This window comes from Plectrocnemia conspersa, unplaced genomic scaffold, assembly GCF_051122295.1.
Source record: "Plectrocnemia conspersa isolate PC_06_02 unplaced genomic scaffold, ASM5112229v1 ptg000012l, whole genome shotgun sequence".
Classification (NCBI taxonomy): Eukaryota; Metazoa; Arthropoda; class Insecta; order Trichoptera; family Polycentropodidae; genus Plectrocnemia; species Plectrocnemia conspersa.
In genome coordinates, this window is record NW_028277176.1 from 12,852,388 (window position 1) to 12,872,024 (window position 19,637).

General features: G+C 25.8%; 1 protein-coding gene across 2 annotated transcripts in view; it reads right to left on the bottom strand.

The window, feature by feature from the left end:
- The window catches only part of LOC148228257 (allatostatin-A receptor-like), a 213,660-nt gene that overhangs the window by 93,417 nt on the left and 100,606 nt on the right, over positions 1-19,637 (bottom strand). The window contains exon 4 of one of the 2 annotated variants that reach the window (XM_088200087.1): positions 1,205-1,262. The exons of the other annotated variant lie outside the window; for it this stretch is intronic. Coding sequence (XP_088056213.1) covers positions 1,209-1,262 — 54 coding nt within the window. The 3' untranslated portion in view covers positions 1,205-1,208. The remainder of the gene's footprint in view (positions 1-1,204; positions 1,263-19,637) is intronic. 2 annotated transcript variants of the gene reach the window in all.

Sequence of the window (19,637 nt, forward strand, 5' to 3'; positions counted from 1 at the left end):
TAAATTTATAAAGTTAAACCATACTTGATTGAAATATGAATAAATATATATATATTATTCAGAAAAATTCGTAATTTGCTCGTAGAATTGAGATAATTTGTAAATTACTAAAGCAATGGAAAATCAGCAATAATACTAATTTGTGTACATACATATTGGTGTTTAAGGCAAGATTATTTTTATGAATTTCGTTTATTGTTAAATAAAACAATTTCATTCTCGAATAAATAAATAAACAGTACACAATGTTGATATTTATATTGAATTTTCGCTGAAAGCAGTTACAATAAGGGCGTATTAAATGGAAGAAAACACTTGATACTAACCTGGGTTTATACAACGCATCTTTTCCGGGGAAATATGAGACTTTAATTTTACTTTCCAAATTATATTTTGTCAGAGAACACCTCTTTGAGGGAGCGTAATGTATTTTATTTCGTTTCAGATCAATTCCTGAACTCGCTTCAAGGCACAACGCCATTATTATGCAAATTTGCCTTATGTTTATATTTATAAATGTGCGTAAGTAAAAATCCTTTATAGTTTAAAGCATATTAAATTATATTTTTTTTATGTAATATTACTGATTCTGTTGAATAGTTTTAATATACTTTTTAATAATTTCTGTCTTTGACACAGCTATGATATACTTTGTTTTTGAAAAATAAGTATATTGCTCTCAAGTAATTAGATAGCTTTAGATATGAATCAATGATCACAGAATTAAATAAATTGCTTTTTCGCTCAATTTCATACTAAATTAAATATAATAATAGAATATATATACACATGTATATGAGTATGTATTTTTACTTTATTTTAATTACAACCATACTAGTTGAAATACCAGGTTAGTATTACAGTTTAGAATATCTAAAGATGTTTACAGGAATCATAAGCAAAGAGATCAAATATGTGCGACCTTATGTATAAAAATATGCTTAGACCTACTAGAACATAAAAAGTAAATATTTACATACACATAACATAATGAACTTTTACATAGGTATGAGATTCATTTTTTATATTAAAAGTACATCATTAAATGTCTTGCTTTGTAAATATTTGGATAAGGTACCTACACATTTACAAGAAAGAATATATATTTTATACATGGGATAGCATGCATAATTTAGATGAACATAATACTATGTGCTCTTACTGTCCTTTTTATGCTTATATTATGAAAAAAAATCATTATTACCTATTTAAATCATGGATTCCACACAGGTCGATCCCGTAGCGGAATTTATAAGTTGACCCTGAAACAATATTTCACCATAATTTGATACTACTAATAAAAAAAATCTCATGCGCAAAATTGAATTTTATAAATCGTATGTAACCATTATATGGCATATTGGCAAAAATAACTTATATTGATACTATGTTATATGTTTCTAAAGTAAGTACCGTTACATTTTTGTATACATTTATTTAAATATATACTCGGAATGCTTATTATGTTAGCTCCTTGAGACATATGAGACGATGGCTGTACATGAGTAGCAGAACAACGAAAGCAAAAAGTGTGATTAAAAGTAATATAACTCACAAAACTATTAGTGAATACGTGTTTTAATTTGAGCTTTGAATATAGTAACTTCGTGTAAATCATAAAACAGTTGCGAGAAAATATATAAATAAAATATATATGCCATGTTGCGGACCAAAGCATATGCTAAAATTAACATTTAAGCTATATACAATAATTAATATTAGACTGGGAAAAAATATAAATATACATAATAAAATATTGGGTATTAAGCTAGTTGACTTTACTAAGTTATAAATATGCTTGTTAAAGGCTAGTGGAATCAACATTATCTAATTCTGACCAATTAATAAATGTTTAAACGATGCTCTTAACTTTGGTTTCGCTGTTTTCGAAATACACTAAAATATTTTTATAACTATACTCTAAAAACATATGTATTCATTACCTAGAAATGGTAGAATTTTAATATAATTAATGCGATAAACATTGTAATAAGAATCGAGTCTTTAAAAAAATGAAATAAATATATCTAACTAGTCAAATTTTCAGTTCACATTTTTTCGTGAAAATAATGTCATATATAAAAGTATAATATAATACTAATTTGACATAAAGAAAGTATGTATGATAATAGAGTTGCGAAAAATAATGACCTTTCTTGTTTTTATGATACACGCACATGTTATATTTAATTATAAAAATAATTTCAGTTTATAAGTTACAATTTACTATGGAAATATTATTCTATTAAACTTTTTGATATTCGCACATGAGATAAGAAATTTATAGTTTAATCTACTTTGAGGTGGTTGTTTAGAATTATAATATGTATTTTATTTATAAATTCCAATATCTTCCACACGATTGAAATATTAAAACACCTAAGTTGATGTAGAATTTTAACTCCCCTTCCAATCTACAATATAAGTAATTGCTTTAAGCAAAATATATTATGCTAATGCTGCATTTTGTTTGCGTACGTGTATATGTGCTTTATATTAGATTAACATGACGCACCAAACTAAGCAGTAAGGTCATAATTACCCGATTTTAAATTAATCAAAAATGTCAGTAGCTTTCGTTTCGTAAATTTTAGACAAGTGAGTGAAGTGTGCCAATCTGAGCACTAAGGCCACGTTTAAGGGTTTTTGTTTTACATAAGCCCATCTAGCCCCACGATAGAGCTCGCCGACTTTTGCCTTCTAAAACAAAAGACACGATAAGAACTCTCACAAAGCAAGACACTCGTATGTTTACCTCTGAAAGGGCAATCTATTCTCGTTTTCAAAGCTTCCCGCTGAATCACTCTGAGCTCGGATACCAGCTGTTCTAGACACTTTATTTTATAATTTTGATAAATAAATATAAACCCACAATTTAAATGAGTCGAAATTGAATAAATTATACAGCATATTATGTGTATAATTTATATACATATGTGCACCGTCAAATCTAGACTCTATAAATTAAGTCCTAAATGATTTTATTTTAGATTTTTTTAGCAGCCCTTTATTTATATTTAAGCTTCACAAAGGTTAATGAATTAAACTCGCATGTGCTATTTTGGCACCCAAGTTTAATATAAAACAACGCTGAAATTTTTTGTATTTTTTATGTAGTTAATACCTAGCAAAAGAATTAAAGAGTTATGATGAAAAGTCAAATGAAACGATGTTATTAAAATTGTGTGTAAATTTTTCGATTTTTTATTTACAAAAGTAAACGTAGCTTTATTTTTATAATCTGGAAAGATAAAGCATAAAAAATATCCCATAAAATTCGTATCACAATCATAAGCAAATAAGCTACAATATATTTTTTTAATACCATGATCTGAAATTGTGTTTATAAGAATTTACATAAACAGTAATAATAAAAAGTTACAACACAAGCTAATACCATAGCTTAATAAAAACTTAAGTTTTTATTTCAGAAATAAAATTTAATGGAATCTCAGTATATTTAACCGATTTTATATACCCTAAAAAACACTTATTATCTCAAGATTTTCCGCAATATTTAATTAAATTTTAAATATTTTATATTTTTTTATGTTTTACTGTGTAATAAATTAGGCAAACGTTTTTTATTGAACCTAAGTCATTTGTTATATACATACAAAAGATAATCGAGTAAGTTATTTATTAATATATGCTTTTACTAAGTAAAAGCATTGCCAACTTAATATATATTAATTACTTTTGCAAAACAAATGTTGTATCGCCTTTTTAGTCTAGCTGGTAACAGCGCATAGTAAAAAAGGCAAAAATACACAAAAATCGCATATTTTTTTTACTTTTACAGCTCAATAAAGTAGTAAGAAATATTAGAAAGTTAATATAATAATAATCGCAAAGTGAAACTCGGTACTTTTGAGATAAGATAACAAAACTTTTTACCGCTATATTAACTAAAAACCTGCCCTCAATTATAGACTCATATTTTATAGAAGATATATTTTTAACTCATCTAAAAATCAGACTTAACGATCACAACATTAATAACCTTAGTTTTGTTAGTAAATAATTTTTATGTTGATTAAAATATAATATTAAATTACCAAAATTGATAAATTGTATGGCTAAAATATTTCAATTAATTAATCGTCCTTTCTTATTAATTCCAATTTAAAATTTGATTTTCATACTTATATGAAGACAGATTTAATCTCTAAATCTTAAGATTGAATATGTAAAACCCTAATTAAAAATAAGAACAAATTTCAAAATATTAAAAGTCTATCATCACATAACAGCTAGCTGTAACAGGGCACCGATAACTAAAATAGTGAATATAATTATTATAATATTTCATTAAATATGTATTGTAAATATTTTCATTATATTATCTTCTCTGCTCTATTTAATAATATCTAAATATATATATGAAACACTACGCGTTGAAGATTATTCTAAATGTACAAACATCCCATTGTTCTATTTGAACTAATTACTATATTTTATATAATAAGTCCTTTGATCTAGTTCTAGAGCTTTGACGTAAGACATAAAAGCAGATATTATTATGGAGATTAATATTTTATTTTATAATATAATATATGTATATATATACATATTTATATTTAATATTATTTACTAATATATATATATATATATATATATATATATATATATATATATATATATATATATATATATATATATATATATATATATATATATATATATATATATATATATATATATATATATATATATATATATATAATATTAAAATCGCAGGATCCATCGCAATTAGAATTAACTGTTCAATATTTCGGCAGTAATACTCCTGTCATAGTCACGAATTTTCAAAAAATGTCGCTCTCGTCCTTGACCTTGTCATATATTGACGCACTTGCGATGGGTTAGGAATAATGCCCTTCATTAATTGTTTTTTTTTGCAGTGGCCGCATCATTTGTGTCCGTATTAATGTGTTTGTTTAATTGTGTGGTGATTAGATCGGTGGTAATTTTATGTGATTTTGTCGCTCTAATCGATTCCGACATCGGAAGCCAGAACTTTGAGTTCATTACGCTATCATCTTGAATGTTCAACGCCATATTTTTATGGACTTAAATTTTCACTGCTTCGCTTTTTGTGCGAACAAACGGACTTTTTATATTAACAATAGTCCTCGTACTATTGAAGTCGATTTTGAAGTCTTCATTAAAATGGTCTATGGTCTGCCAAAGCAGAATTACTCTTCAACTTTTTGACTGCAATTTTGTGTTATTTTTGTCGGTTTGCGATGCGTTTATTTGATTGTCCTATATAGTCTTTATAGCAATCTGCACACAAAATTTGATACACTCCTTGGGATTTATTTTTTATTATATGTTTTTCCATTGGGAAGCATCGAACCAATTTTGTTATTAGATTGAAAAATCGGTCGAATATGATGTTTCAACAAGGTTCTTTCGATATTTTCTATTACCACTTGGATGTGCGTGTCCCATGTATAGTTCTACTTCCTTATTTTCTATTTTGTTGTCCTTAAATTTACTTTTTTGAAGACATTCAACTGAAGCGCCGAACTCGAAATATTGACGCTCAACTTTATACCATGAATCTATTTTATTCTACAATATAATTAGTTTTTAGCCATATTTTAGTAAAAAAATAACATCTAATTTAAATAAAGAAAGAAATAAATTTATACACATATGTACTTATTGCCTAATACTAAACCATTTTAATTCTGCTAGTATTTTGAGGATCTCAACATTATATACGTATTAAAAAATAAAGCTTCGTAAAACTTTATTTTTTAACTTGTCGATGAACAAAAAAGCGATGAAATGTATTTTAAATACAGATATAATGTTGAGATCATCAAAATACTAGCAGAATTTAACATTAACGTTAACATTAACTATCTTTAATTGAAATATTTTTTTAACAAGTTTCTTGATATTTTAATGAATTCAATTTCTTTACCATTTGACTTTACCTTAAATCATTTAATTATTACCTTACAAGTAATATTCATACTTTTTAAATGTTGCTTCTTTTAGTTATTCATTAAACTATTACGTTATTATATTCATTAACTATTATGTTGTTTATGATGTTATTATTACGGTGCATGTAGCAAAAGCACGTCAGCTGTACCGTTGTTTTTAGATTAACATTTTGCTATTATATTATTAATTATAATAATATAATATTATAATATTATCAATGTCTTTCGTATAAAGCTTTCATTTTGTTCACAAAGTCACATTAAACGTACTAAATTTCTTTGGAAATCTAAAACCCCGACACGACACTTAAGAAGAGGACTGAAAACGACAGAAAATAACAATGAATGTCGAAAAGATTCTAATATATTATATCTACTTTGTAACTAAAATGTTATTTAAATTGTGTACTAATTTTTCTTTTTATGAAACACGTTATGTATTATGGTGTTCAATATTGAAATACTACGTACATACTATTATTTTGCTAACCTTAATATAATAATCAAACAAGATAGATTAAATAAGAAAGTGCATCTTTGCTTGTCTCTGTTAGAACTATTCTATTCTAGAGAATAAAATAATATAATGAATATTTTAATGAAGAATATAAAACGATTGTAAAAAAATCAACTTACATTATTAAAGAAAACGGTAACTATGTAAAAAATAATTAACAAAAGAATGTATTTTTAGTTTTTGATACATAAGAATCTATTTTTTAATGAACTACTACTAAACAAATTAAAACATAGCTACTAATCTGCACGCATTATATCATAAATTATCAAAAATTTAAGGTATTTTATATTCAGACCTTTGATATTGTAAATCCGCGTAATCTCTTATATCCGTTAACCGTACCGCATAACATAGGCATAATTAACCTTAGGAGATTTTGTGTAATGTTAACAATTAACTTCATTAAAATATCCTTATTGTATTTACATATTTTATGTAATACACACATGCACACGTGCATACAGTATATTGTATTATATAAATTTGAAACATAATCTCGTTATCTGAATACATCACTATATCACGATTAATTGATTTGATATTCACCACGATATTCATCCGTGAGATTAGGAGCAGCTAGGAAGCTCCAATTTGTGATAATTAAATATAATTATAATTATCTAATAATCTTTCAGATACAATTGACACAGTTCTTTTAATGGTACATATACATCAAGAGACACGCCATACATGCGTCTGAATTCCAGCGAACTGCACCCACGAATCTAGCAACTGACTAAAAAACGCTGCATTCCTACTAATCTCTCGCACGTGCGGAGTGGGTATACAGTTTTCGCGCACGAAGGTGTATATTATGCGGTACAAAACCGAACTAGACTATACATTGTACGACCTGTACTCTTCACATTATTCATTAACTTATACCACTGACCAATTGTGCTAGTATATAATTACTTTAATTATTACACTGCATAACAAAAATATCCACTACTTATCTACCAAGATTAATTAATTATTGTATTCTTATAAATAGAATTTATATACAAATCTGCTCCAATATTTTTTCTTTATTAGATCTCGTTTCTTCTTGACATCGATTTTATTTCTGGTATATGAATATATGTGGGCATAAAATGCGTAAATAGAGGGTAATAATAAATATGTTTTTTCAACAATCAGTCAACCACGATCGAATTGTTAATGGATACTGTCAAGTATATTAATCTATGAAATGATATACCCGAATATAGACAATAGTGTCTTTCTGTCATAAGTGTATGTCAGATTAGTAATTATAATATAAGATTAATATATAATTTAATTTATCGAAATCCTTCGCATATATTTTTAAACATGGCAAACATTTTTGTCGAATTGCCAAAGGCATTGAAAAATGCTAGAGATCAGTGCTTTATGTTTTTTAGACTCCAGTAAATATTGTTGATGTGTACTTATTGTATCAATTTATAACATACACGTGTTACGTACACGTGTATAAATAATATTATATAATGCCACAATTGCTGCGTAGTGAACGCAATTTTATGTAATGTATATAACATTAATAATATAGATTAATTTAAAGCAAAAAAACACAATTATGTATAAAGTTAAAATGGCTAACATGTTTCTAATACTTTATGTTAATATAATAATATTATATAAAAAATAAATCTCAATATATAAGTAACGTCTGACTAGTAACAATATATTTTCAATTCTTAAAGAGAAATATTTTTTCAATAATAAATGGTTAATTAATAACTTTTAATATAAAATTAATAATTATAAATTTGTTACGAAATGCTATTAAAATTAGCTTATAAGTATAAGAGATATATTTGTAAAAATAATATACGCACGATAAGCACATAAGAATCGTTTTAAGGGCAGACTTGAGACTTCTATGATGTTGGAATTAAGAATATCGTACATGTGCTGCAAAGTGATATTATAAAATGTTTTATCATTCAATAAAACAATCACATAGCTTTGTAGATACAGAAACAATATGAAATAATTTGGTTTGTTTTGATAATAATTCTATCTACCTTCATATATAATTATATTTGTATATTATTGTATTACCAGCAAATACTCTACATAACGTTTGTAGAAGCTGCGCTAAATTAATACCTATCACTTCCTCTCGTGTTATTACACCGTTCTGCAAACTAATCATATTATTATTCAAATGTAGTATGTCTGTGAACAGTTTCCGCGTTTTGATACCTTTCCCAGAATTTAAGGCTATTCAAACTAAAATGGTATAACACACCATGATCTAATGACTGTAATTAAAGTTATAGTTTCGTGTGTATGATCATAATGTTTAAAGTCAACATAGTTGAATTTTTACCCTAAAGTGTAATACGAAATTAGCATTTATATTGCCGTGTCGTGTGAGCAAAAATATCACTTTAACGCTAATAATTTCCAGCTATCTCCGTAAACAGCCGCGCTTTCAACTTCGGCTATTTACAAAAGCCACTTTATTTAGTGTATGTGTTTATTTACTTCATAGTTTCCGTTATTAAAATTCAGTACTTTCGCTACGGCTCTAATAAGCCGAAAGGGATAATCGGCGACCCTCGGTGCGACTAGAATATTAAAATTAAATTCCGAAGCCGTATATTGAATGAAATGTGTGAAGCCGTACTTTTTAATTAAATTTTGTTTAATGCATATGCATTAGTATGTTAAGAGAGTTGCGCGTAAATCCCAACAGAATACTCCCAACAGAAATGTACACTCAAACTTCGTGGTTAATTAGTTAACATTGCAATTGATATTTTTAACGATACAAAAATGTACATAATTAAATATCTTTATCGAATTTTAAATAAATATACAATAAATTACAATGTATAATATAATTGAGTAAGTGTATTTAAATAAATTTTAAGTCAAAATAAATTTTAAAATATAAAAAAATATGTATAAAGATCAAGTGTTGTGAAGATTTATACCGACTTTTTAAAGTGACAATTATAAGTTTGCTGCGAACAAGTTAAAATATTCATGGAAAAAAAATTCTGTTTTATCATCGTTAAAAATATTATTTTTGAGTTTTTATTAATAACAACTATATGTATACGTATTTCATTATAACTATTTAAAATTAAATACATATCTAATCTTTAAAGGTTTTAGAGGCAGAAACATTAAAAATTGTCATGGAACACTGCCTAGAAAAAGCTCGGCTCTGTGAAGTTGAAAACGAAGGGCTTTTAATGATATTATATTTTATAATTAGTTTATAGTAATATCTAAAAATATAAACATATATAATTAAAAAAATATATATATTTAATAGTTAAATAAAATTAAAAGTATTAAAATATCTCAATGTTTTATTTATTATTCATGTTAGTAAAACTCATTTAATTTTTTAAATTTATAATAATAAACAACTTCTCATATGTACAAACTATGATATTAATAATATGCGGTTTTAGAGCCACCCAAATATCTGATTAAAGATTAAGTCTACATACATATATCTTAATCCGATTTAGATCGAATCAATACTAATTTCCGGCAAATCGGAAACTCGATTAGTAATTCAATTTAACGTCGCACATAATGCGGTTGATGTTTGCTTTTACCTCTTAACTTTTGCATCTAGTTTTAACGAAGGGTATTATCGAGGGGGTGTTAGAAACTCATCATCTTCTGATAATGTTTTGAGCTCTCAAATTAGTCTACATATGCATCAAAGTTCCACGTTCCACCACTAACGTTATTTGCTGTGACGTAAAGAAATTGTTTTATTATTTCTCTCAATGGAGATGTCTGTGTTATTATGTTTATAGATCGTGACATTCATTGTGTTCCGGGAAAAATAATTATTTTATATGGCTTTAAAGTGATTTTCGATTCAAACCCTACGTCTTTTAAATTTCCTAGCAAATGAAAAAATGTACCAGGTGAACGTATTTTTTAATATTTTTACAAAGATATTTATACTGAAAAATAAAGAGGGCGATAAATATATTTATACTGAAAAATAATACATAAGGATAAGAAATAAAAATAAAGATAAATATATTTACAGTGAAAAATAAAAAGAGCGATAAAATGCACACATATTTTTTAAATTATACAAAAGTCACTGATAATAATTGAGCTGTATTAAAAAAAATACTACAATTTTCTAGTGAAAAGCTTGTATGAAAGATTAAATAAAATATTTTTCTATTTTAAACCATTTATATTATTATATTCTATGGTTAAGCAGACTTTTCAAATACAACTAAAATACTAGTATGAATCATTCTTCGAATTCATAAATATTATTGATAATTTTATTTTTTACTAAACACACACTAATTTGTTGTTTCATTTATATTAAATGATAGTCTTTAATATATTACAGTTATTAAAATTTATATATTTTAAGATATTCAGCTAATAAAAAAATTTTCATTGACCCTCAATGATACGATTCTACTTATCCTTTTTTCCATTTCAGTTTTGTCAGCATCTTATAATAACTTAAACCGGTTATCCAGATCATGAAATAAAACTTACGACCGCCCATCACATCTTTATACGTATTTTTATCACATTTTCTGGTAGTTTCACAAATTTTCGCTTTCACTTCAGACGTATTATTTTATCACTATTATGTTTTTAACGGACGTCGGAAATCGTTTGCTTTTATTTATTTTAAAAATGTTTATATTTGATTAAAATATCAAATCACTCTTTTTGGTATTCTTCTTAGACGTAGATTGCTATAGAAAGTAAAATTTTCCAAAGATTTAAATGTATGAAAGATTGTATAATATACTAGTATATTGGTAGAGCTTAACATGCGCAATATTTTGTTATATTTAGTTCCATAAATGTTGTTAAGCATCAAAGGATAATTATTAAAACCATGCTTTGGTAAATAAGAGTAAACATGTTTTCGTAAGAAACGTGAAATTTATACATGACATATTATACAGAATTTTATTAAATTATGTGCGTAGGATTTTATTTAGTACCAAAATTTATCAACAACAAATAATATTATAAACAATCAATTATGGTGGATTTTTAAACAAAAATATGACTGTTATTAGCAAAGAAAGTTATTATTTACATCAATATGCTGCTATACAAAAAAAATTGCTTAAAAATAGCGACTAGTATTATTAATTTCGGTAAAATGCATTAAAAAAACAATGTAATTTATATACTACATGTAAAAATAGATAGTTAGACTATTATATCTTAGAAAATAGTTAATTCTTCAATTATCTTTTTAAACCTTAACATAAAAATATCGGTACAAATATGATAAATATATTATCGATTTCTTTTCATATAATTTATTATCAATATATCTATTTTAATCATTTAACACTGAATATAAAAATAATATATTAATAATAATTATATGTTCTATAATAATTATTCTAATGTAACATCACATGATAATTAAATTTTCTAAAACTATCAATTTAACCACTTTAATAATAGTATGAATTCCTAGTATAGCTAATTATTTTATATAGAAAATAGATTTACGTCGAAAATTTTGTTATGGTTAAAACGTAAACAGCATCGGCTTAATTTAACTTTAAAAAATACATTAACATATATCGCATTAAAACCTTTTGTGATATTTGTCACAACAATAATAATTAATTTTATTATTATTATTACAAGTAAATTGAATGTATCTTTCATAAACTATTTGTTCAATTTTTCCAAACTACAGCGTAAAATATACTATCGAAACACTTATTTCAACCCATTTCTTTGTGTCAGAATACAAAAAATATCCTTTATCAAGAACTCTTGTGACATTTGACGAAAAGCTTTCGTGTCCCGCCGATCAACGAACCCCCAACCCTTATTCGAATATAATGGACATACAATGCATATCACTCACAGTTTCAAGAATGTAAGTGAAATATAAATCATAGATAACATTCGAGTTTTCGATGTCCATCTGACATCCACCCTTATTTTGGAAGATTCTATGCTATCGATCGTGGTACACGAGGGGTGGTTTTGTAGACACTCAGTCCCTTCCGTGAGTACACTTGTTATAATATGCCTGACTCGTCCTTCTTAGACAATCGGACTTGTGTAAATACAGAAGCGTTGTAATGATCTTTGAGTTGAGAATAATTCGCAATAATCGAATTGAAAGCGGACCACGTGTAGCGTTTGCGAGACGAATGTTTCAGAATCAGTGGGAAAATTGCATCAAAAGTCTTCGTTCGTGTGTTCAACAAGAAAAAAAACAAACAAATAAAAATAAATTGGTATTGTGAGTTTGCTTACGAGAACGTGGCTCGTGAAACACTAAAGCTTATGTTTTTGCGAGACGTTATACAGAATGTCCCAAAATAATATTTATATGAAAAGTAGCTAAAAAATAATCTTTTTCTTAATATTTAGATAAATCACATTTAAATAACCAGCTACATTGACGAATGCAATTATTTACATCTAAAGAAAAAATAATTATCCTATGTAAATAATCAATATGATTTAGTTACTTTGGAACAATGGTTAAGGGTAAATCCAATCTCTACCTATATCAAAAGCCAAATACGCTCTCTATATATTTAAGCATATCTTATATAAAATATATTTTTGTTTAAAATTCAATAATAACCTTTGTTAATATTTCTAAATAGAATCTGTTTTAATACATATAGCATTTATAAAACATTTATTCGTTCAATTCAATACAAAACATACAATAATACCAAATCAAGCTGAATGAGTGCCATTTAATTTTATTTTGCAGCGTTTATGTAGAAATTTCCAATTAAGATACAACATGCGATAAATCACTTGTGTAATTTCGGTTTTGCTGGTCAAACATTACTGATATTATCGTTAAGTACAGTTAACGTACCGTTGAAAATTTGTTTACATACACATATGTATGTGTAAACACACAATGTCATATAATATGTATTATGTAAATTAATATCAAATATACTTTTATACTGATTACTTACTACAACCACAAATTATTATTATATTAATATAGAACATATTTTATTTATTGTGCATTTAATTTCTAAAAACTATTATCAACCATCATATATAACTATTATCATAGCATTAAAATAAATATGTACATTAAAACTTTTCTAATTTAAAGTTTTCATATTCCAACACATTTTCACTGCAGTTTATTTTGGATAATTTTGCGTTTGCATACTTTTTTAAATATATATTTAATTATTATGATGTTGTTAAAGGTTCTTTGGTAAATTTAACAATATAGAACAGACTAAAAACTGTGTTTTACCATTCGTGTTTAAATACTTATTTGTAGGATATTATACCATATTTATATGTAATTCTCTTAGCCATAATAATGTTTATTTTAAACGCTCTGAATGTATGAATTTTTCATACCATCTATATCGGAATAGTAAAATCAATTTTTAACGAAATGTGTAATTTATCAATTGTACATTTAAATAAATTATTTAACAGGAGTTTCAATTAATAATAATAATCTCAGAAACAAACAAACGCTTTTAAAAATAAAATATAATCTTTAGAACGGTATTAGATTTGTCATTAAACTAAAAAACATACGATTACTTGGGCTTTAAATAATAAAGGAATAGAGCGACAATAGCAATGGATGTTGCAATTGTGTATGACACCCAGTATTGCACAATAACCACAAACTTTCAAAAGCTATCAATAATCTATATCACCGCATCCTAAAAACCCAATCCTTAGTGTCAAAATGCACGCCAGATTTTAACATGCCAAATAGTTGGGCTAGAATACGATCCAAAAAAAATATGTAACGATTGCCTCAACGATGATTTGGACAGATTGAACGTGAAAACTAGAAACCGTTGCGGGTCAAAAATGATTGCTTACTATACTTAGATCTGTAAAAGACTGTAATAATAACGATGAAAAACAAACGTTTTTTGCAGATATTTGTTTTTATCTATCTGCAAAAAATAATTTATATAATACTAGTTTATCTAGGTCTAATCGGTAGTTAAAAATTAATTAACGAAATCTGTGGTTTTCTTCTTAAAATAAATGTATAAATCTTAGATGATTACAGCTGAAACAATTACCTTTAATCGGCAAACATTTAAAACAATATGGTTCACATTTTGAATCGTTACCAATTAACTAAAACTTGATAGCTGTTTATAGGATCGTTGTAATTTGTTAATATTTTGTAATTAAATATTATTTGTTTTGTGAAAAAAGAGTTATAATTTATATTAAAATATTAACACGTTGTTTAATAAGAATATGAGCAAAAAATTATTTAACATTTTGTTGTAAATTTAAATACAGTATAGATTAAAACTTCCTACGTATTTTTTTTAATAATACAGTTTTTTACAAGCTAACAACTATGATGTAAAATCACGTTTTCATGAAAATAAATTATATTATTTATTTTTCGCCAGAAGGGTTTGGAAAAGTTTAAAAAAGTTATTATCAACATTTCAAAACCATGCACAAAATATACCGCAACTAGTTTTACATTTTGCTCGTTTATTAAAACCTATTACCTTTTACGTAATATGTTTTTTTTGTGAATAAAGTTTGTATTATTGCGGAGAAACCTATCAACGGTGTTTATTTCACAGAAGAGAACTTCAAAAAGTACAAACAATCTATAATTGAAATACATGCCTTTGAAATTTTTTCGCGTATTGCAAAGGATTCTCGTTGTATAAAAAAACTTTTACCTATTATGGTGTAAAAATTGTCGCGAAAAAATAAAGTAGAATATTCGATTCTCGAATGTTAAACTTTATTTTAATATTACGACTTTGATGTATTACAACACCGAAAAATAAGTTTGCCCATTTTTTAAGACCCTAAAAAGTTAAATTGCTACCTATCCAAATAATGATTATTATAATATTTTTTAGCAGTTAAAATGTAATCAAAAATTTTGTTGCGGAAGTCTTATCAATTTAATATAATCAATTTGTCAAAAATAAACTTTTATTACTAATTAATTTTAGATTAATATACTAACTAACTAAAGAAAACGTTCCAGTTTGAATTTCTATATTGTTTACGTCATTAGCAGAAATTTATTTATATTAGTTATAATGACTAAAAAGAAACTTTATTTAAATCTGCGATATAAAACGATGTATCGATAATACCTTAAGGCTATACAAATTTTACTTAATGTTTTAATGGATTTATATTGTTCGGCTAATGGATGTCTAAATTAAATCTGACAGCGTTATCCTTTTCAAAATATGCATGAGAATATAAAAAGTAAAAATTTAAATGTTTATAAATATAAAAATATCTATTTTCATGGTAACTATTATACATTTAAATAATAAAATATATACATTATACACATAATATAAGTTGTACGTTCTAATAAATTACTTGTGCTAGATTTATTGATCCATATTATATATTTATAAATTATTTAGTATCTACTAATGTGACATTATTTTAATTAAAAGGTAAATTGTTTACTCATATATTTATAATAAAATATACTATCTTACTATAATTTGTACACATATACTTATTTTCATGCAAATAACATGCATAAGTGTGTATTTTAATGATCATTTAACTGAAATATATCGTCACACGATAAACTAAAATAATATTAATCTTATTCTTATTTTTGTGAAAATATTGATTAATGTATTTGTTGATTAAGCTAGCTGACGATTTATATAAATGTGTAAAATTATTTACGATTAAATATTTATTATTTGCATTAACATTAAAGATACGTTAAGAAAGTATTTGATAATTATATATAACGGAACTACGAATAATAGTATTTTTATTTACATTTACATTTGAAGCTTTTTTTATTTAATAAAACGCTATAATTCATTTCCGTTTTACCAATAGGAGGCTTCTTTTATACGTAAAAATAGAAATCCTTTCATATTCTGTTATTTTTATTTAGCCAAGTTTCAAACCAAATTTTCCATTATGTCGCGAGTTATAAATTACGATCAAAGAGAGGTGAGTGTACCTATCGTAATTTTAAATATAAAAATTATTATAATATTTCAAAAATATTAAAATTAATATTTTAATTTTTAAGTATAACTTATCTATTTAAAACACGTTCAATATGTTATTTTATCTCACCTGTTTGAAATATGATACGCGTCCAAAATCACATCGGTTGCTTTTTGTTACACGTGACATTCTATCTATATAGTACATAGATATCTATAATATATTGTGTATAATATAATGTCTTATATAATATAAGGATGTCACGCGATTGAGTTATATAAGAAAAATAATATTCGTGAATCGATGTAGTATGTCTCATTATTACTTTTTATTATATGTATGTTATTTCTATACAACAAAAAATATTATCTCACTGATAATTATATTTTAACAAACATATTTATATCAAAACTAATTTATACCGAATATTAGAGCTTGATATTGAATTTAAAAAAATGGCATAGCTAAATTATGTAACGTAAAGCCTGTTTGAACCAATAATAGTGTATCGATTTCATGTGTAAAAATCACCCCTAACCAAGGTGTTTGAGCTTCTTCTGTGCTTTCCATTATCCTGTTCAAATCCCGTAATCGAATCTCAGCGGGGTTGTTGATTTCCAACTTTGCTCTAAGACCACACATGCCTTAAAGTTTTCTTGCAGAGTCTCACCTATATAATACCCCCGTATAATATCAGACTGCTTTCACGCATCGGGGAGTGTTTTTTCAGCCCTTTGCTGCGAAATATTCTCCCTTCCGAGTGATTTACTTTTGTTTTCGATTTTTTTTGCTCTCTGCGCACCATTAATCATCGCCACAGCAGTATCGTACAACACAAATTGAATACGCTCGTAAATTTGATATCGGTTGGTGTCGTTCTATAACAAAAATATTTTAAAATAATTTACAGGCAATTTTGTCTCTATTTTATTAAAAATTAAACAACAATGAGCCTTTGATAATGGCGCAACAAAGGGCGAAACAATTACGACGCTTAAAGCAAAGTGGCAAACTAAATGTATACCTTAACAAAACGTTCGGTATAAATAAAATCATGATAATTATAACAAACACAATGGAAGCTTCAGCAATGATATCGTTTAATTTTTGAATGGGAAATTTACAACAAAATTTTATTGTTGAAACAGTAGCAGGATAATTAGTAATCACTTAGTGAAAACGCGTTTTAAGTTCGCCAATTAAATTATTTGTAAAGCATATTTCTGTACGGTTCATATTGGTGGTTGATAGATTATAAAAACCGAACCACTTTAAAATAATGTTTTTAAAACATTTATTCCTATTAATTTTTAATATTAAAACTGGTCTTGTTTATGAAAAACCACTAATTTTACTCTATGTTTAATTTTGGTAGGTAAAAATGGTACTATTTGTTTTTACGATATATGTATAGATTAAGTCTTACTCTATCTCTCTCTCTCTCTTGGTTTTCTTCCCCTCAAAGCAAATATTATTTCAATAGTAAATGTTCGAAATCTGTATCTTTTAAATCTATCTGTTAGATTGCTTCAAGTAAAAAATATTCAATACTTCTGAGCATATGCATAAATATCTGTAAAAGAAATTACCTCAAAAAACTTAAACTCTTAAGTTTAAATAACTGGAAAAAATATTGCCTTTATAAAAAAGATTAATGAAATTGAGACTCAGTATTTATTCACACTTTATAAACAACTCATAAGATCAGTAATAAACATACGCTTGCCGGTGTAGAGTTACACGAGTAACTAAAAATGGTATATCAATTAAAATAAAGCGATAAAAATATTTTTTAATACACCTTTCTATACTAACTAAAAAACTTTATAATAGGTTTTTAACACTAATATTTAAATAATAGTGTTATTTAATATATTATTATACTTAAAAATACTATAAAATAGAAGACCATATTAACCACTGGTCTCAAAACCAAACATAAATTTAAGTTTGGTCTTGTTGTAGTCACATAACTTACAATTTTAATTTAGTCTATGTGTCTTGCTTTGTAAATGTTTATAAATAGTCTTTAATAGGCTATGAATTTAAAATAAGTAAAAATAATCTTTTAATGAATTCTTACTATGTAAAAGGTGTTTGTATTTTTTAAAAATTTAATTAAAGTTTATTTTACATTAATAATTTCCTCTTGTAACCAGGAAAATGGTTCTAAACGCTTGTATTTTTATGCATTCTTAATTTAAAAATAAAGATTAATTAAGAAAATATCGGCATTTAAAATGTGAATGAAAATAAAATTTGTGAATAAACGTCCATAAAAAGCAACTGTTTCAAAAACGTGTTAAAAGCGCAATAAATCAAATGGGTATTGTTTTGTGATTTATTGAATAAATGTATTCGTAATGCCACACGTATGTGAGAATCAGATATTCAAGCGTACTAAGAAAGTATATCTCTAAATAAATCATACTGATAGGTGTGCATTTACAAATAATAAAAAATGTTTTTGTATTGACAATTTTCTACCTAGATATAGCATTATGCGTTTGTATTAGAATGTTACCAAACAATCTGTTTTTACCCGCAAATAGTCGCATTGAATAAAAATTAAAAGATAGGCAAAGCAAAAGTAGCTTTTAGATCTTGACTAGCGTATATAATCACTTACATTTTGTACTTCAGACACATATTCGGAGTACACTTCTGTCCAAAATTTATATTAGATACTTGGAACATACTGGAGTAGATTCAATGCGGCGCAGACATGTTTACAAAAGCATTGAGTATAAAGTAATTACGTAATTTGTTTTTTGAATAAAATAATATTGCGAATTTATTATTAATCTATTAAAATAAACGTGAGGATGCCACAAAACAAACTACCTTCAAAGTTTCATCAAGAGCGACTTTAATTCCCCAGGAAGATGGTTTTAAGCAGCTATGGATCTAACTTTTTCACATTGGTAGCGACCGCTAATACCAGGGTATAAATCTGACAGACTTTCTACTTTATTTTTGAACTTTGCACAACAATTATACCAACTAATGTTCTTTGAAATAATAAACAATAGATTTTATACATCCTTACCTGTTGTAAATTTTGACAACCTAATAGAGCAAAATGTTTACTTTAGCTTCCTTATCATTCAAATTATTTGCATAAATTAGCAAAATAATTAACATCTCTCAACAACTTAAGCATATCTTCACGCATATTATGTATTTTTCCAGATATGTTATTATTTTAAATAAGGATACTT